A 20,160-nucleotide genomic window follows, 5' to 3' on the forward strand; every position below is an offset into this window, starting at 1 on the left:
TGGTAGCAGGACAGTGTGTGTGGGATTGAGTCAAAATAAACTACAGTATGTGTGTTCATAGTGATGAAGGAACATGTCAGCGCTGATACACACACATTTGTTAGTAGATCAATTCATTGTTGGTTTACGCCTTTATATTTTGACAAATAGACAAAGAAAAATACAGAATACCCCCCAATTTAGTATGTATGTAATGTAGGACGCCAAAATAAGATGTAACCTACAAGTCTATGACATATTTGGTCGTTTTTTTGTGTGAAAATGTACAAATTGATATCTAGAACTTACAGAATCAGAATCATTATATTGAGATCTTATTAGGATTCTACTGTCTGTTCATACAGGTAAATGTATATAATAGAGCCAAAGCAATACTTCATTTCAGTATCAGAAAGAGAAGAGGAAGTAATCAAATGCTCCTGATGAGAAACACACTGTAAAGAAAAGAAAGTAGTTATAAAATAAAACAAATAAACTACAAGCTTGAAGCAGGGTGACCCATCTGTACCATTTTATATCTATAAATCTGTTTTTGTAAGTAACTAAACTGTTGCTGGATAATGAGAAACAGAAAGCAGCCATGCATACTCCCACAATCTCTTTCATGCCAAAAATAGAACAAAGGTAAATAACCCCCACCCCCACCCAGCTCAATAAATATATAGTTTTGGGGTTTATTTTAATTATTGAATTTATTTATTTTTTTAGTTTTAGTTTTAGTTTTCATTTATATCAAATAACCTCGGCTTCCACAAACAATTTGACTCAGACACTAGTGTGAAATGGAAACATGATTGGTTTCCCTGGCTTCGACTGAGACATGCTGTGAAAATGACAGAACTCTATAAAGCAAAGTACTCACACTCAAAATATGGCCAATGTGTATGAATTCTCTCATGAAAGGCTAATTTGTTTTCTTTCATGTTTTGCTATTTTTATATTTAATTGTGAAGAGAGGGAGAAAGAGAGGGAGAGACAGCTTGTGACCAGAAGGGAAACAATGGAAAATAAATGTTGTTAATGGAAATTGCATGGAAACACTCTCCACTAACTTCCTCCTTCATCACAGTGAAAGGCTGAGCTTATACTGGTCAGCTCATAGTGTGAATGTGTACAATAGAAGTGAAGCAGGGTGTTAAGTATTACCCAGCATGAAACCTTTCCTGTGTTTGCCTTCTAGATAATCCTCGCCAAATCAGCCATGTTTCAGTCTACATCCGCCTGCTGGACATTAACGACAACGCTCCCACCTTTGCCACTGTGTATGAGACCTTCGTCTGTGAGAGGACCAAAGCTGGTCAGGTACAAGCTCTTTAACACTTCATCATATATTGTTTCAGTTGAAAAGGTAGTAGCAGTGACTCTTATTTAAGGATGCCACTATTTCTGGCTGTCAAGGAACCACAGGGGATTAGTAAAGGCTGTCTTTTGGTCAATGGATCAATGGAAGCCTACATTTGGAGTCTAATAGTATTTTATCTAATTAAAGTTAATAATTTATTGAATCCATGTATTAAATCTAGATCCATTGAAATCACTTATGTACAAATCTTCCAAAAAGTTCCGAAAGATTCAACTGACTTGTGTGAAAATGGTAACCTAACTCATGTTAAGGTAGAAATAAAAAAACTGGCACAACAGTAGCCTTGTAATGGTGAAAGTGAAGATAAGATAAAATAAAATAATATATACAATAAACAATCTCTGTGTAAAATAATCTGCAATTATATAAACTACAGCCTGAAAAGCTATGGTGGCCCTGGGGGTCAAAACACAACATGACATTTCACGAAAGAACAACATTACTGTAGGGACAACCATTCTTGTTATAATTGGACAGAACATACACAAATCAATTTTAATTTGTGCTTCTGAGCTGTTGCAGATCACTGATTGACTCCTTGAATGACATTCATGAAGCTTGTATGGGCTGAAGCATAATTACACAGAACAGCAGTCAGTCAACATCATTCAATCAATAAAAGCCTAGTATAAGAAGTAAACTAGCACAGGTTCATTGGCTGGCCTTGAATGTATAGTTAGGTGCTGCTGGCGGCTCTTTGCCTTTATTGGAAATGCTGTTAAGAGAACCAGGCTGCAGACAGGTTGATATAAAGCAGGTGTTCCCTCACCTCACATTTAGTACCGGACCAAACCATGTGATTCAGTAATAAAAGCTTGATGATAATTAATGTCTCTCTCTCTCTCTCTGGTGTGCCTTGTCTTGCTTCATCAAAGTGCATTAGCCTGGGCCGACATGATTCTGCCAATATGCCTTGATGCAGAGAGATAGCAAGATAACACACACACACACACACACACACACACACACATAGGGAAAGAGAGAGGGGTTGGCGATGGTATAACAAGAAGTGATGAGGAATTTGCAGCACAGACTGTGCCAAATTCAAGGTATTTACCCTCAAAAATAGCCTATAATAGTCAGCAAACTTATATTATTGTTATCACTTGGTTCCCTCTCAGCTCAGTACTAAATGTTCTATATCACCTCATTGTCCTCAATAGTTGCTACTGCTCTGCCAAGTTTTTATAAACAGGCCTCTTCAGAAATACAGAAACATATAATATATATAGAAATACATCAAACAGACATGCATACTGTGGTAAATTAGCGTTCACTATTGATTCATAATGGGAGCGGACTATGTGCAGCGTTGAACTTGAACAACCTCCAATAGTAGAATTGGTAGAGACTCTCCAGGCTGCCTGGAGCGGGTGTTAGTGTAGTTATTGTGCGGGCGATGTGCTTTTATGAATCACTTACGGGACACGCCATGTTCAAGGGGCTAAACTGAGCTGCTAATCCCCTTTTATGAATAGAAAAACACAGCATTTGCATGGAATCAGCCCTCACCACCACGCTGACCCTTGTACTGGGTTTGATAAATATAGGCCAACATGTCTGCTGCTTTTATTAGAATATTTTTAGCACATCGCTGCAAGGTTACTACACTGTTTTTTTCCTTATTTTTCTACATGAATCAGGAATATTTTGTTTTTCATTGCTTTTATGACCCGTTTATATCCAAGCATTGACATTGATTGACATTTTTAATTGCCAATCTCCCCCAGCAGCCTAATATCCTGACATCACTGTGCAATAAAAATGACTTTGACCTTTTAATAGTGAATATTTTCCGAAACAAAAGTCTGAATTTAAATGCAACAAACAGTGCTTAATGTAATTGTAGTCTGCTGTAAAACCTCTTGATATGATTCATCACGTACTGTATAGGATTCAACTAATGTGATTAAAACACACAAGCTTATACATGCGCACATACTGTATACATACTCCTCCAGCTATAAAGCTTATTGGCTGTGAGCTGCGTTTCTTCTTTTGTGGTGGCTGATGAGCTAATCTGTCATGGACGCTGACAGGAGCTTTCACACATCCAGTGTTGTAAATAGGGTTTTTACGCACAAGCACACACACACACACACACACACACACACACACAAATACTTGTATATCATGCATCTAATATCATGCAACAATTAATAGGATAAAAACACAAATCTGTATCTCTGCACACACGCACACACGTCACACACACACACACACACACACACACACACACACACACACACACTAACACATACATATCCACACAACAGGTTAAATATAACACAAAAGACAATTAGGTGCAACTACAATAAGCTGACGCCACACGCGCACACATTCCCAGCATCATCTTGACATTCTTCAGTACGGTGGCTTGCTGCCATCGGTCCCCTCACATCCCTGTCATCCTGCCACCCTTTCATCCTTTAATTCCTCTGCCCTTTCATCTGTCCATCAGTGTTAATCATCTGTATTTGTTCACTGGATATCCTCTGCTGCTTCCCTCAGGCTCTGGATTTGTTCAGTGTATGCGTGCTTTTTTTTTCTTCTTTTTCTTTTTTCAAAGCCTTTAATCCCTTAGCTAGTGTCTCTCATTCAATTAAATAAGACTGTAGTTAAAAAAGTATGAGAAAATGTGTAGTCACCAGCTGAGAAATGACAGGAGTGCACACGTCAACAGGGTTCAACAATACACAGTCATCTAGTGTTCCTGCTGTGTATATGAAATGATGTTTGATTCTATATTAAAGCTGCATACATTTCTATGCAGCAGTGGAACAAGCCAAAACGCAACAGTGACATATTGTCCTCTTATCAAGCTGTTATGAAAAGAGCTCAGAACATTCTATTGATTGAAACATTTTGAGTAACAACCAAAATGCATCTATAGCATTGAGTAGGAAAAAGTATTGAAAGTTGATATAGATTCATTTAGAACATATTTCAATAATATTTGATCAGACTTTGGACTATATTCCAACATGTGGTGTGTGGTGAAGAAAGAAAAAAAAACAACACAGCAGTAAATCATTGACTGTGGGTTACTGAGTCACACATATGAATAGTAACTGTTGCCACTTTTACACAGCACCTTTATTCCACCTCACTGTTCTGTATAAAAGTACAGAGCCGTCTGCAGAGGTATAGTCACACAGCTGGATCAAGGTTGTTTGCAGCTGTAGTCAAGTGAGCGAGAGAGTGAATGAAGAGAGGGAGCGCTGACAGTGAGATTAATAACACGTTATTTTCTGCATGCCCACACACTTCCACTCCACCCTTAATGAAAAACATTAACATCGGCACAAAAAAAGCAAAATCCACTTGATCGTGACATATGACCTGAGGTTACTAATGTTAAGGATTCATTTTGAGAGTAAAAGTTGTTATTAAAGACTATTATTGTTATTCTCCACTACAGGTGGTGATGTGTTGTGTGTAACAAAGCAAAATCAGAATGATACACATTTATTATTTAGTTATTTTAATTGAATCCATTCTCTACAACTATCTTGTCCCAAAATCCAGTTCCTGTTTTTATAATAACAAATGACATATACACATATTATAATAATTAAATGACATTTTAATTGGCTGACCTGGGACCAAATGTTCATTTAACAGTGAAAAAAAGGTTAAAATCTGTTTTGACATCATCCATTTTTATATCCGTTTCAATGTCAATGTCATGTATGTTTGTTCATATTCCACGTTTCCTGAATTTCAATCATCCACTGACATTCCAGCCAGATCTGATTTTCAGCATTTGTTGGCTTAAAGTGATTCCCCACCCAAAAATCTATCTTTAGATTATGATGCTCTTCCCCCTCCTGTAGTCTTGAAAGGTAACTATAAAAAGTTTGTAGCATGCTTCTTCACAGAGTAGAGCAGCTGTGCTCAGCTTGAAGTCAGTCAGCTACAATGCTTCCCCATGGATTACACAGTGAGAAAAACACCCACAGAAACTTCTCCAACCACTGCTCCAGCATAATCTACTTCTCTGCTGTCAATCCATACACTCAATGTGATCTATAAACTAACCACGCTGCTTTCATATCATGCTGTAATACTTCTCAAGAGTGCTACTGGAAGCAGGGGATCCAGCCACATTTAACCAAAAAAATAGAAATTAAAAAAAAAAAAATAGGGGATCATTTACTATAGAAAGGACTACTATTAGAACCAATACAGAAAAAACTGATTTCCAAAAGGACTGTGCAAATCCCAAGAAATCAGATGATACACTTATGTCAAAGAATGTACCACAGAATCAAGAAATCTAAAACAAATAATCACATTCAAGCTACTTGTCAATATACAACTTAATGCAACCTAAATCAAGTCCATATTTCTTTTGCTTTAAGATTCCCATAAGTCTAAAACTCTCCAGTGGTAGATTCAGAACGTGAAACATAACTAAGAATTTTCTGAGTTGCAAACAGTCAATTTAAATAAATCAATGAATCATTCAGAACATCAAGATAAAAGAAACAACAATAAATACACATCAGAGACCTGTCATTTATAGAGTATGTATCTATGCATTCAATTGGTTGTTGATGTGCAAGCTTGAGTAAACCGTGTTTTTACAGGGTAATATATTATTGTAGTAGTTGTGGATTATTTAGCATAGAAACCAGTGATCCTGATAATATCCAATCTGCTCTGTTGGAACCTTTACAATCCAGAAGGTGTAATGTGTAATAGTGTATTCACTGTGAAAGAAACCTCTAACCCTGCCAGTCTTTTTCCACTTACTGACTGCTGTTAATTGACTTCACTCCTTTGGGATGTTCATGTTAATGGATGTTGGTGTCTCTCACAGCGGATCCAGACAGTGAGCGCTGTCGATGCCGATGAGCCGTCAATGGGACACAAGTTTTTCTTCAGCCTGGCTCCTGAGGGGACCCACCGCAGTAACTTCACCGTACGAGACAATGGAGGTAAGCAACACCGATAGGACTGTAATTTGATTGAAGTGTGTATTTAATTTGTTCTGTAAGTGATAGGGAGCATAAAACAAGCATTTACGGATTGTGGACTGATTCAAATCCAAATTACAACAGAAGTTATCTCAGGATATTTTTCCATACAGAGCAGGTCTAGACCGAACCGGACTATAGGTGGGCTGTGGACAGTCAGATATAAACTTAAGGCCCATTTATGCTCCGTGTACGTACAAAAATGCGTACATCCTTTTCAAACGATGTTACCTCACTTACTTCCATGCGTCCTTTACATTGGCATGGATGTTAACCAATACATCCACCAGGGGGCAGTGCAGAGTCAAAAACAAACATGGCGACTGTGGAGGAGATATTGATAATGTTCCCCTTGCATAAAAGACAAAAACGATATGTTTAAAGTTTCTAACCAACTCACACAACCTTTCCTCAAAAAGTTCCGCCATTGTTATTTCTTCTTCGTGCCTCACTAGAGCTACGTATTGAGTAGTGACAGCAACACTGCCTGCCCATGGTTTCCGGTGGTACTGCTCCATTTGGTCCGTATCTATAAGCTTTATGGAAACATGCAGGAATATGGACGAAGTGAACGCAGAGCATGGACAGAAGGATCCGTCTGTATCCGGATCTGTATTTAACGTTGAGCATAAATGGGCCTTAAGAGAACTGTAACAAAATAAAACTGGCTGTAAATTGTTTCCATGTTCAGTGATATAAACTAAGAACAAGACTTCAAATGAGTTATAATTAATCATAGATCTTGGTTTGGTTATTAGGCTACAATTGGCTGCTAATGTGAGTATTAATATGACTGGGGAGGGTGGATACATTAAGCTGACATATTCTTCATAACACAAGCAGGTTGCAGTAAAATCAAATAAATCAATATGATAATCTGAGATTAGATTGTTTATTAATACAGCTTTAGACAGATCTGAGGTTTAAGAGTCCACATATATGGACGCAACTTACATAGAAATAAATGAATTACTACGAATCAAACATGGTGTACCTTGTAAATCCATGAAATATTAGCTAAATAACAACAAATCTAAATAGTGGTACCTCCATTACCCAGACTGATAACCTGTGAGACTGGAGTTGTCCATTCACCACTACGCCAACTGTGTCGAGAGCTTTCAAGCATGACACCGACACAGTGATGTAGTGACCCTTCCTTCTTTTGTAGTCACCTTGAATTGAGAGCAGTCAAAATGCTATCAGCAACAACATGCTTACTGTAGTACATCAGCAACATGAAAGAATGGAGTAGCTAACACAGAAACAAGACATTTAAAACAAATCATCATGTTCATGCTACTTGTGGTTCATATTATGAAATAATATGATAAAAAACATCAAAATGTGTTATACATTGATATGCAGCATAATGTTTCTAATATTTCCCATAAACTTAAAACTCTCCAGTAGTAGATTCAGAATGTTAAACATGATTAAGAACAGTCTGAGTTGCAAACAGTACATTTAAATAAATCAATGAATCATTCAGAACATCAAGATCAAAGAAACAACTAAATACGCATCAGTATGTAGAGGAAGGAAGGAAAGGAGGTAGGAAGGAAGGGAGGAAGAAGGAAGGAAAGGAGAGAGGGAGGAAGCAAAGGAGGGAGGAAGGAAGGGAGGAAAGGAAACAAGGAAGGGAGGAGGGAGGGAGGGAGGAAAGAAGGAAGGAGGGAGGTAGGTAGGGAGGGAAGGAGAAAGGAAAAGAGGAAGGGAGGGAGGAAGGAAAGAACGACAGAGGAAAGAAGGAAGGGAGGTAGGTAAGGGAGAGGAAAGAGAGAAGGAGGGAAGGAGGAAGGAAGGAAGGACAAAAGGAAGGAAGAAAGAGGGATGGAGGAATGAAAGAAAGAAGGGAGGAAAGAGAGAGGAAGGAAAGAAAGAGAGAGGGAGGGAGGAAAGAAGGAACAGTCTAAACAGACGGGGTCAATTTGACCCAGGAGGATGACAGGAAAGTTAAATAAATCAATAATCATTCAGAACATGAAGATGAACTGACATCTTTAACCTTATCAGTTATCAATACTGATAATTAAGGGGCCTGTAATGCAGACTGTAGGTGAATTTAGAAGTACCCCATAGAGGCAGACAGGTACAGTTCTGTGAGATCATTGTGAAAAGCTCAAAGGCATCGGTGGCAAGTGCAAACAGTAGTGGTATTAAATCCAGTGGTGTTAAATCCAAACAGGCAGCTATAGAAATGGCACAGGTTCAGGTAACAACGCAGAAGCTGAAAAAGCACTGACAAAAAAACAACATGACAACAATCTGATAAGGAAAGAAATGGCGCTTTTACACTCGAGTCATGCTAGAACCGTATAGTGGAAAAGCACCAAAAGGCTGTGGGCTGGTATGTTGCTGATGAAGGAATGAGTTGCAGGTGAGGAATGGGTGGAGTAGGCCAGGTAACTGCAGGACTGATGAGAAGTGGGAACAGATGTGTAGAGAACATCTGGAATCTGGCTAACAGCATGGAAGAAGTAAGCAGGGGGGGCTGGAGACAGAGCAATGCAGAGGACTGAGGATGAAAGAGCAGAAATGAAATGAGTGTGAGCAGTAACACTTGATTTTATAGCTCCATTATATATTATGTTTCCTGGAAAGAACTGGTAGAGAAAAAAAAGATACAATACCGACAAATTTTTGAGACACTTACTTTAATTAGTCAGTTCAGTCGGAGACACTTACATCAATGAATTAACCAATTACAGCAAATGGTTATAGCGCTGGATTTATTGGAAAAAGCTGCGCTGTTTGAAGGAAAGCTCTCAAAGGATGCAAGCAGCGACGAGGATTCTGCTCAGAGAGTTAATCCCTCTAATAAACATACAGTACACGAACATTAATCCCAGTTAAATCAACAATATGAAATACTACACGAGGAGCTGCAGCAGTGAGAGTGTAATCAGCAGAGAGGGAACTGTGATAGTGTCAGATTACACCTGCGTTGAGCGTGACTGGATGTTACCAGCCACACAGCTGTAGATTGAGTCAGTGATTGTGAAGCGTATAGAAAAGAAAACTTCACTGCTCTGCCTTCACTAACACTACGCTCCATTTGTGTTGAGTTTAAAAGCAGGAGTAGATCTCCAGCAGTGTCCAGATGAACACTGACTCTATTTTATCTGTAGTCAGTAACAAATGTCATGGTTCATCTATTTTATCATCTACTATGTAGCTAAAGTTCTCTTTCTTGTTTCCTTGTTTTTCCACAACAATTCTTTACACTTATTGTTGCTTTCGATGCTGAGCTATGGCTTTATTTTTTCTTTTATCTCTCTATTCAACTTTTAAACGGAACCAATAGCATGTGGAGGGAGTTAAGATAAAAACTGCATATTGTTTTCAGGAAGTGGGCTATCCGTTTTTAAATTGCTGCCATATGGAGCCAGATGTATGAAACAGAAGCTGTTTGTGCTTTTTCCAAGATATGTGCCAACAGTGTATGTTTTATCTCATCATTATAGGCCTGTCACAATAACTTTTTTTTATTAGATGTATTTATTTTTGGGCTTTTTGCCTTTATTTTGATAGTATATGGCAGAGAAGCCAACAGGAAACAGGGAGAAAGAGGGGCGGGGGGTGACCAGCACCATAGGCCCCTTACTGGAATCGAACCAGGAATGCTGCCATTATGTAGCATGTGTGGTAACCACTCAGCTACCAAGGTGCTCCCTGTCATGATAACTACTTTTATTGGACGATATATTGTCTGAGAAATAATCGTGATAAACAATATTATTGTCGTCTATAGATTATTATATACCACTGATATAATGATAATATAATAGCATTATAATGTTAAGCCAATGAGTCATGAATAGCCTCTTAGCTGCTAATGTGAAATGTGGTGATACTGAGGTCAAAAAAAAGATCATGTCCATGTATCATATGATAAGTCCATATATAGACATGATGATGTTGATCATTACAGTATAGTAGGATAAGTAGTTAACTTCTATTGTAACAGGCCAGTTTCACCCAGCCCTGCCTTCATAGTTACAAAACAGATTGATCTTCACACTGTGTCTGCTCAGTGAGAAAGAATGAGTGAATCCCACATTTCTCTTTTCTTTGGTAATAAAGTGATTTTTATTCACACCTCTGCTGTGTGACTAAGTGTGAGGCCCACTGTGCACTGCAGGCATGTTAACAACACGGATCGTCTCTCTGAACCTTTTCCCAACCCAGATAACACCGCCGGGATCCTGACACGTCGAGCCAGCTACAGCCGCCTTCACCAGAGCGTCTACCTGGTTCCCGTGGTGATCACAGATGGAGACTACCCCATGCAGAGCAGCACGGGGACCCTCACTGTGCGCGTGTGCACCTGCGACCGCAACGGCAACATGGAGCTGTGTAACGCCGAGGCTCTGAGCAGCACTCCTGGTCTCAGCACCGGAGCACTCATCGCCATCCTCCTGTGTGCCATCATACTGCTGAGTAAGTATGAGAAAATTTGTGTGTGTGTGTGTGTGTGTGTGTGTGTGTGTGTATTATCATCCAACACAGTGCTTTGTACAGTGGAAGGTTATACTAACACAGGCCCTTTGTTAAGAAAGAAAGACAACATGTATTTATATCTGAAGGCAAGGACACTCCAGAAGGTTAAAGGACAAATACAAGTAAAAAGACCTTCATACTATCCAGTGATAGTGCATGTTGTAGTACTAGATGAGAGAGAATAGGTTGTATTTGCTCAGTAATGTATGGCTGCTTTATCCTCTCTATTTTTCTCAGGAGATGTAGTTCAATCAGTTTTTTAACAAAACACAGGAGCTTTCATGTCATTTTTAAAATGTTTTTAAATTTTGAAGCTAAAAAGCCCATTACGAATCACATGTCATTTAAACATATCTCTCATATATATATATATATATATATATATACATATATGTATATATACATAGCATGGTTTGTATAGTCTTTATGTTCCAGGTGTTTACATTGTGAAGCAAATTCATGTCAATAACATAAAACAATCATATGAAATGCTTCTTTTTTAAATAGCCTCTTATATTAAATAAACTGAACTTAACCTTAACGTAATAATTATAATAAATAAATAAGAATTAACTTTATTTATAAAGCACTTTTTAAAAATCCAAGTTACAAAGCAGCAAAATACACTCTTCACATAGAGTCAGACTCTAGTATCCACACTTATAAACCATAACATCCTATAAACAGCATTGTCAGGTTTTTACAGTACATGGTCGTGCATATCCATATCCATACCCCTACATACACACACATGTTTGTTCAGCCTGTTGCCCTGCATACCCAAACTTTAAGCTCATCGTCAAGGAAACTGAAGAAAGTTTACAACAATACATCACTCCAAAAATGTCCAAAACAAAAGAAGCAACTGTACAAGTCAGGAGAAACTTCGACTGAAGCACATGTTTGAAAACTCTGCTGTGTTACTAAAAGACAAATACCAACAATATCATAAATGAGTCAGACAATCCTAACTTACTCTACTCTGTCACTGTGAAAGTCCTGCTCCTTTAGACAAAGAGTGCTGCTCACTGGCTCGTACACCATGCTACAAAACACACTCAAAAATCTGTGTGTTGAGGCCAAATCATCAATTTTTCATCAGAAAGAATAAAGAAGAAGGCCAACCCTTATAAAGAGACATGGTGTTTTAAGGAATATTCATAAACACAATAAGACTTTTTTTTAAACACAAAAACAATATTCTGGATAACATCAAACAGTTATACATAAATGAGATGTGTGTGCAGTAGCATGTAACATGTATGATCATGCATATGTTTGTCCAGTGTAGTGGTGCCACTCACACAGCATCATAAACACACTGTTGTGCTTTCTGGTTTGATATAATGCAAAACAATGTGAGTTCAGAGCTGCAGTCTGCTGCTGCTGCTGCTGCTCATCAGAATCAAACCTCGTATGGTAATGAATGCATCTCATCTACCACCACATCCTCCACTTATCCTCTTATTCATGCAACGGTCACAGTCCAGTGGGCTGCTGGGAAAATGAATACATATTTATGCCTCTGAATGTGTAGTCATTGCAGGCTTAGTGGACACACACACACACACACACACACACACACACACACACACACACACGCACACACACACACACACAGACGAGGTAGGCAGCGTCCACACTTACACGAGTGCAGAGAGATGAGAGCAGCCAGCCATCAACAGCCTCCACACACACACACACACACACACACACACACACAGAGAGAGAGAGAGAGAGAGAGAGATTCATGCACACATCAAACAAGTCTACATTTAAGTATAACTGTAATGATAATAAAATACAGTAATATCTCTTTTTTAACCCAGTTAGAGCAATACTGTGCAAGTGCCTTAATCAAATTATTGTAATCAGACAAATATAAATGATAATCAGAACAAGCACACTCCACTTTGAGCACAGATTTCTGCTCAGCGTTTAATTTATCAGAGTATGTAAACGAGGGTAGATTCAAAACATTCATGATTCAATTAAATATGTAAAGCCCATTTCACAACTTAATCATTCCTGGAACACCCCTACCATTTCCTTTTTTAAAGATCCCCTTCAGGCGTGTTTTAACATATAAACCAATCTGATTGGAAGAATAATATATGTGTCTGATATGTTTTTTTATACACAGAAAAATCCAATTACCTCATTAAAGTTCTTAGAATGACATTTCGCTCCTTAGAAAACTGAATCTATGAATATGCAGATGTTGTTCATTTCAAAAAGCTTTCTTAGTTCACTGTAGAGTTCATTCTCAGGCTTCAGTGTCCTCATCACACTGGAGGAGGACTTGAAAGTTTTTATTGAATGTAACTTTACAACAGAGAGACGATGGGAGATCAGGCCTTTTTAATGACAAACTCAAACACATGTGACTCAAGCAGGAAATAAAGCTCAATCACCAAAGCTCAATATTCAGTAAAGCTCAGTATTTCAATATAGTGAAATATATATTACAAGTACATGGGAGCAGTACAACTTAATATAATACAGGCTGATACAACTCAGTGTTATACAATACAATAGGCTTGAGTACAATACTAAACAGTATGATTCAGTGCAATATGACACATTGCAATGCATTTGTTCAGCATTTCTGAGCCTGCATGAACGCAGCATGGGACGTTTACCGGCACGTGCTTGATGATGTATAACAACAACACGCTAGACTCGCAGGTTGCTAACCGTGGCTAACCATGACTAACAAGTTCATAGCATCCACCACCATGTACACGAACACACAAACAGAAACCAGGTTTACCTCCTCGCTGTCATTTTCTCTGTTATGTTTTCGGCGTCAGAATCTGGTGGGTCCTATCTGAGTCCTACTCTGCTGGAGACACAACAGATGAGAGGAGCGAGTGAGAGGACTTCCTGTAAAGGTCCTGCCTCCAGAAACGGGGCTTATGTCTGTGGTTTGGAACTATTTCCAAGTGTGTCCTACGCATAGTAGATGTGTAATTTGCAATGACTGCAAAGCAGCATAATAAATATGGTGGTGACATATTGGCACTTTTTTCTATAACTTAAGTTGAAGTTGTTCTCTTATTTTGCACAGACAGTGTTTACATGTGGAAAGCCATGTTGCGTTTATGTATGCATCCAGCGGGGCATCACAATACAATTAAGCATAATGTGTTAATTCCACAATAGGAGATATGTTATGTTGTTATCTAACAGTTTTGGTGTAAAAAGTCTGCCTCTATCGGTATCAGGTGATATCGGTATCAGAAATTAAGAGTTGGACAATATTGCAATATCGGATATTGGCAGAAAAGTCAATATCAATCATCCCTAATGTAGCGATACAGCACTGTGGCACGTGATATGCTAAGGAATGATAAAGTCATATGACATAGAAAATAGTACAATTTATAGTTCAACTCTCTGTAAGCATTTGGTAGGTTTCCTTGTTTTATTAGCCATCCTGATCATTTCTGCTCTGGATATCCATGAAGACATGTATTGTCAAGAAACTAGTGGTATAAATTATGAATCACTTTACTGATCTACTACAATCATTTCATTCTGTTCACAGATTTGCAATCACTGACTCTGAAGTTCAGTCACGTTTTTTTCTGATGTGGATGTATAACAAGCAGCAGTTCCACCATGAGACTATATGTGGACTGCTCTTCTAACTCACCCACAAGCTATTCCTCAAGTGCTCTCAGCTGGAATGTTCACCACAGAGGAGACATTCAAGCAAAAAGTACAGACAGCTCCATTATACTCATCTATAGTTAATGTGATTACAAGTTCTGTGCAGGCTGGACTTACTGAATGTGAACCAAATACAAAAATACACCAGCTGTTCAACTAATGCTTCCAGCTAAACACACCAACAGCTAACTCATATCAAAAGTGCTTGAGAAGTGTTTTTGACTACATTTTTAAGCTGTTCATGCCTCACTTAAAGCCATTGGTTAGGTTTAGGCACAAAAATCACTTGATTAGTATCTGAATCTAAAGCCAGAGGACTCAAATGCACAACTCAGTGACATGAGGAGAGATTGCTTTAATAGCAATGGTAAAGAACACAGGAAGTCAGTCAGCAGAGAAGAGGGTGAGGTAGAGGCAAAAATCCTAAAAATGAAACAGGGTCAAAACGAGAACGAGAAGCACAAAAATACTGTAACCTTCACTTCAGGTAGATAAGAACATCTGGCAAAGGTGAATGAATGGGAAGACACAGGGTTATATATACACGAGACACAGGTGCAACAGATTCATGCAGGGCCAAGTCATCACACAAAGGAAAAACATCTGTTTATAACTTTTTAAAGGTGAACAGTCTTTTTTTCAAGTGGGAAAAGCTATTCCATAACTCGGTACCCCTAAATCTTAATGAAAATGGACCTAAGAAGTAAATGGGAAGATGAAGATTTGATGATTGATGAGTTGAGTATGAATAAACCTGTTCATTTGCCTTACAGTAAAACTGAAACTGCTCAGGAATATTTCCTTCACCTGAAAGTATCTTATAAATAAAAACACATATTTGACATATTTGAAAAATATTGATGTTATTTGTAGACATGATCTGACGAGGATGAGATACACGGTATACAATCTGATTGGGATGCAATCCTAGCAAAACTGTTTTATAGGATCCAAATTTTATGGAGAGCAGAGAGCAGTAGGAAAAATTCAATATGAAAGATAAGGATAAATAACACTGTAATAAAGAGTAAGAAGACTGTTGTTTATGGTCAAAATGTGACTACCCCTCCTTATTATACCAATAGGATTTATTTATTTTACTGCATACCCAGTCTGAAAACAAAATCAATGAATGAATACATACAAACACTGTTGATTTCTTCCTGTGGAGCCAACATACAAACTGTGTTGCTTCAGTGAGTTTCTGCTGTCAGTCAGCTTGTTGCAGACAGGTTGGCTGACTGCTGGTCAGGAGCTGCTGTGGATAGACTGTCTGAGAGCCTGAACACAGGTCAGAACTTGTGTGGATAGAACAGATAGAACACACTCACATCTCATTTCTATAAGAGAATCCATGGTAACACGTGTAGATATCCATATAAAAGGCAGAAAATATATGCAGACATGTTTTGAAGTGAAAGAAGAGCTGCAGTATTTTAGTAGTACTGATATACATATGAATGTATTCATCAACCCTTCAAGCATTTCTCTTCTGCTCATCCATCTTCGTCTCCTTCTCCCCCCTCCTGTAGAAACTGCCTTCTTTATCTATGTCAATCTCTCTGTTTTCTACCTTCACTTCTAATTCTCTGAGCATGTGACGTTCCCTCCTTCACATCACAGCTCTCTCTCTCTCTCTCTCTCTCCTGCTTTCTATCCTGCAGTCGTTTCACGCAGTGATTTTCGGGGCGCTTCTGTGTACGCGTTATCACTTATTTCACTTCCCTTGACCTTAACTCCGCCTCTGCTCTTTCTTGTTGCCACTGTGCTTTCACTTGATTTAAATTCAAACTTGGCCCCGTCTGAGCTCAGCCAATCAAATGTTCCGCATGATTATTTACGGTTAGAGCCCTCTGAAATCAAAGGCCGCCTTGCTCTGTGTGTGTGTGTGTGTGTGTGTGTGTGTGTGTGTGTGTGTGTGTGTGTGTGTGTGTGTGTGTATGTGTGTGTGCCGGATGGTGCAAGCGCTCCCGTTTGTACAAGAAAGAGTTGCTCCAAAAAATACAGTCATCTTTCATTTTTTAACCCTTACATACTGTCTATATTATCCATATTCAGGCTTTTTTCTCAATATCCCCTCATATTAAGTCTCTCTACATTATTTTGTCAATCAGCTGCACCAAAACATTTTTTAGAAAGATTTCCATGTTTTTGTATATTCTGGGTCATATGAGGTTAAATCGTCAAATTTCAGAATAAAAGAAACGTTTTTAATGTGTTTTCTTCTCTCAAATGTACAAATAAATGGGTCATATTAGACCCTGAATGTATGTAAGGATTAATAGTCATAACATATGTATATATATATATATATACATATATATATATATATATATATATATATATATATATATATATATATATATATATATATATATATAGTTAGATTTGAAAGCTGCTATAATCATTTAACAGTCAAATTACTTGAATGAATGAATGAATGAGCTCTATGGAGTCAGTGGAGACCAAAACAGAGCTAAAAGAAAGAGATGACGTGTGAGATGGCTCTAAATGATTTAGTTGCTGTGTGTGTGTGTGTGTGTGTGTGTGTGTGAGAGAGAGAGAGAGAGAGAGAGAGAGAGAGAGAGAGAGAGAGAGAGAGAGAGAGAGAATAGGCGACTTCTGAAGTGATAATATGCTAATGTTGTGTTTACAGCTTGTTGTGTCTCCAACTGGCCCCAAAAAGCTAATTAATGCAGGATTAAAGGATAATACTGCTTCATTGGGTCTTGTGTTCATAGTTTTACTTATACTATCATTTCTGTTATTATAAATTATGATAATGATAATAATAACAGTGCACACAACAAGTACATTTTTTTAAGCTGATGTTTTTTATAAGCTCAGTGACATCACTAAAAAAAGACATTTGAACTGAACTCAAAGTGATAAAACAGATTTTAAATGAGACTTATTTGGTGAAGAAATGTATTCACAGTTTATTTACATACACACTGAAATACCTGGAGATGCAACAACATGCCACCTGTTAATTGAATACTAAAAAATGTGGCACAATGTGGAGAAAGGTATAATGCAGATGTTTTCTCATGGGAGAATTAAAATACTTTAAGTGCAAATTAAGTGATACTTTCATATTGTGCAGATTGGTTCTACCTCTAAATGAATATATAATGAAAGTGTTGGCTTGTTTATAACCTTTTTCTGTTTCTTGTTACATTGGGCGCCATTGCTCTGCTGTGTGTGTGTTCCCAGAACTCAGTGATGAAGTTGATGAGACTAATGTTACCAGAGCTGATAGAAAAGAAGCCAAACTAATTGAAATAAGACTCAAGTTGTGAAGAAGTAGAATTTACTTTAAAGTCTGTGTAAAGTAAGAATAAATATGTGTTCTGAGTTTGACATACCACAGAAAAGTGTGTTGTTAACCACCCTGCCAAATTTGAATGATTTAAAAATTCGCCAAATATATGAAATTAGGCTTCAAAGTTGTGTAAAACTCAGCCTCTTCCTCTGCTACCAAATGCTGTGGGAGTGCCCCCCGAGTTCGCTGAAACCCCGCCCCCTAGCAAGTGTCACCTGTCGATCAAAGTCACCACCTCTACCAGAAACATGGACGCTAGGTCTGAGAGCTTTCTGCTGCTAACTCAGCAGCTAACTCGGCGGCTAACTCAGCTAACTGGCTAATTGTAGACTGTAGTAGTAGTAGTGTGCGCTGAATGTATTTATACCTCTACAGCAGCTGGGGCGAGTTTATGATTTTCAGACCCGCCCACTAAATCCTGAACACAGAAATCTTGAAACACAGTTTGTGAAGCCTAGCTCCACAATTCAAATCTAAATGGTTGAAATGCTTTTTACACCTTTTTTAGAAATACATTTATGACCTATTTAATGTGTTTAGAAGCAAATGTCTGAATTCACTTTACACAGTCTTTAATTCATGATGTCTGCTGTGGCTGTGTTTATCACTAATCATTCCTCTCTCTGCTGTTGTCTCCCGCAGTGATCGTGGTTCTCTTCACGGCGCTGAAACGCCAAAGAAAGCAGGAGCCTCTGATCATCTCCAAGGAGGACGTCCGGGACAACGTGGTGAGCTACAACGACGAGGGAGGAGGAGAGGAGGACACCCAGGCCTTCGATATCGGAGCACTGCGTCACCCGGACGCCGCCGCTGCTTTGGAGGAGTCCACCAAACAGAGGCGCGACATCATCCCCACAGATACGCTGCTGTACCCTCCGCACCGCCGAGCCGGCCCCGCCGCCTCCACCCTCATCATGCCGCCGGTCAGCATGGCGACGAGGGATAACGGGGACGTGCGCGAGTTCATCAACCAGAGGGTTCTGGAGAACGACTGCAACCCGACGGCGCCACCGTACGACTCGCTGGCCACCTATGCCTACGAGGGCGCGGGTTCGGTGGCGGAGTCGCTGAGCTCGCTGGGCTCGGCTTCGTCCGACGCCGAGCAGGACTACCACTACCTGAGTGACTGGGGGCCCAGGTTCAGGAAACTTGCTGACCTGTACGGAGCCGAGGACAGCGACTTCTCCTAACAAAGACACTCATGAATACAACACACATGCACACACCCACACACACACACAAACACACACGCATAAAATTCCGCATTAAAGACAGGTGCAGGAAAACATTCAACTACCACAAACTCACTATCAGAGGTTGTGATGAGCTTTAAGAAAATGTAAGAACGTAAGAAATGTAACTTTTAAAACACACACACACTCCACATGAACTAACAGATGTGTTGGCAGATGTGAATTCCATTTAATGGGATGTTCAACACGGCCACCACCGTCACCACCAGATCCTTGACCTGCCGGATCCAAAACTGGAGCTTAGTCATTTACAAAAAGTCCTAAATATGTGTTGTTGTTTTTTTTAAAAGAGCGGTGGAACTAATGGATGTAGAAATGTAAATCAACCAGCACAGCGGTGGAGCCCAAAGATCTGTAGTTCCACCAGTGTGAACCTCTTCAAAGACTCATTTCAGGCCTGAGTGGAGTTTTGAATCAGAAATTGGACAGTATTTTTTAATCAGAATTGGATTTTTTTTCCCCCTACTTTGAGGCTTTGCTTTAATCTCTCCTGGGTTACCAAATAACCACTCCACTACCATTCTGCAGAGTGTTTCCTGTGGTGTTACATGTGCCATTCAATGCGAGCTGAAAGGAGGGAAAGAGTCAGGTCATCAAATAAAAAAAGGAAAAAACTTGTGGACCAGGTAAACTTCCTGCTGCTGATATGAAATGAAGTTGAAGAGCGTGGGAAGACGAGTTCTTTTGATTTCTTTTTGACTAAGTGCCCTTCTGCTGCCCTTCAAGCTGAACTGTGGATGCCTGTTGGCTGGCTGAGACTGAAGGGGGGCTAATGACTCTTTACATGATTGCTTTTTTTTTTTTTTTTTTGTCTTTTATGCTGTCTTGTACAAAGTGACCATTCCAGAGGAGCTGTTCTGAGGGATCCTCACTTGTAAACGCCTTTTTTCGGGACACAGAGTAAAAAAAGGACAACTCATGTGACTAAATGCACTGATTTCTTTATGTTTACGCAGGTTTTTCAAATCTTTTTTTTGTTGTTAATTTGTGCTGCACACAAAAAGATATATGTTCAAGCATCTTTTATTTAGATTTTTAGCTTCCTGATTAAGTGTATAT

At 38.9% G+C, this 20,160-nt stretch overlaps 1 protein-coding gene across 2 annotated transcripts in view; it reads left to right on the forward strand.

Moving 5' to 3' along the window:
* The window catches only part of LOC128368508 (cadherin-6-like), a 53,535-nt gene extending 34,497 nt beyond the window's left edge, over positions 1 to 19,038 (forward strand). For both annotated transcript variants that reach the window (XM_053329339.1, XM_053329340.1), the window contains exons 8-11: positions 1,181 to 1,302; positions 6,189 to 6,306; positions 10,537 to 10,788; positions 18,491 to 19,038. In XM_053329339.1, coding sequence (XP_053185314.1) covers positions 1,181 to 1,302; positions 6,189 to 6,306; positions 10,537 to 10,788; positions 18,491 to 19,038 — 1,040 coding nt within the window. The remainder of the gene's footprint in view (positions 1 to 1,180; positions 1,303 to 6,188; positions 6,307 to 10,536; positions 10,789 to 18,490) is intronic.
* Positions 19,039 to 20,160: the final 1,122 nt, after the last annotated feature.

This window comes from Scomber japonicus, chromosome 12 (genome assembly GCF_027409825.1).
Source record: "Scomber japonicus isolate fScoJap1 chromosome 12, fScoJap1.pri, whole genome shotgun sequence".
Taxonomy (NCBI): domain Eukaryota; kingdom Metazoa; phylum Chordata; class Actinopteri; order Scombriformes; family Scombridae; genus Scomber; species Scomber japonicus.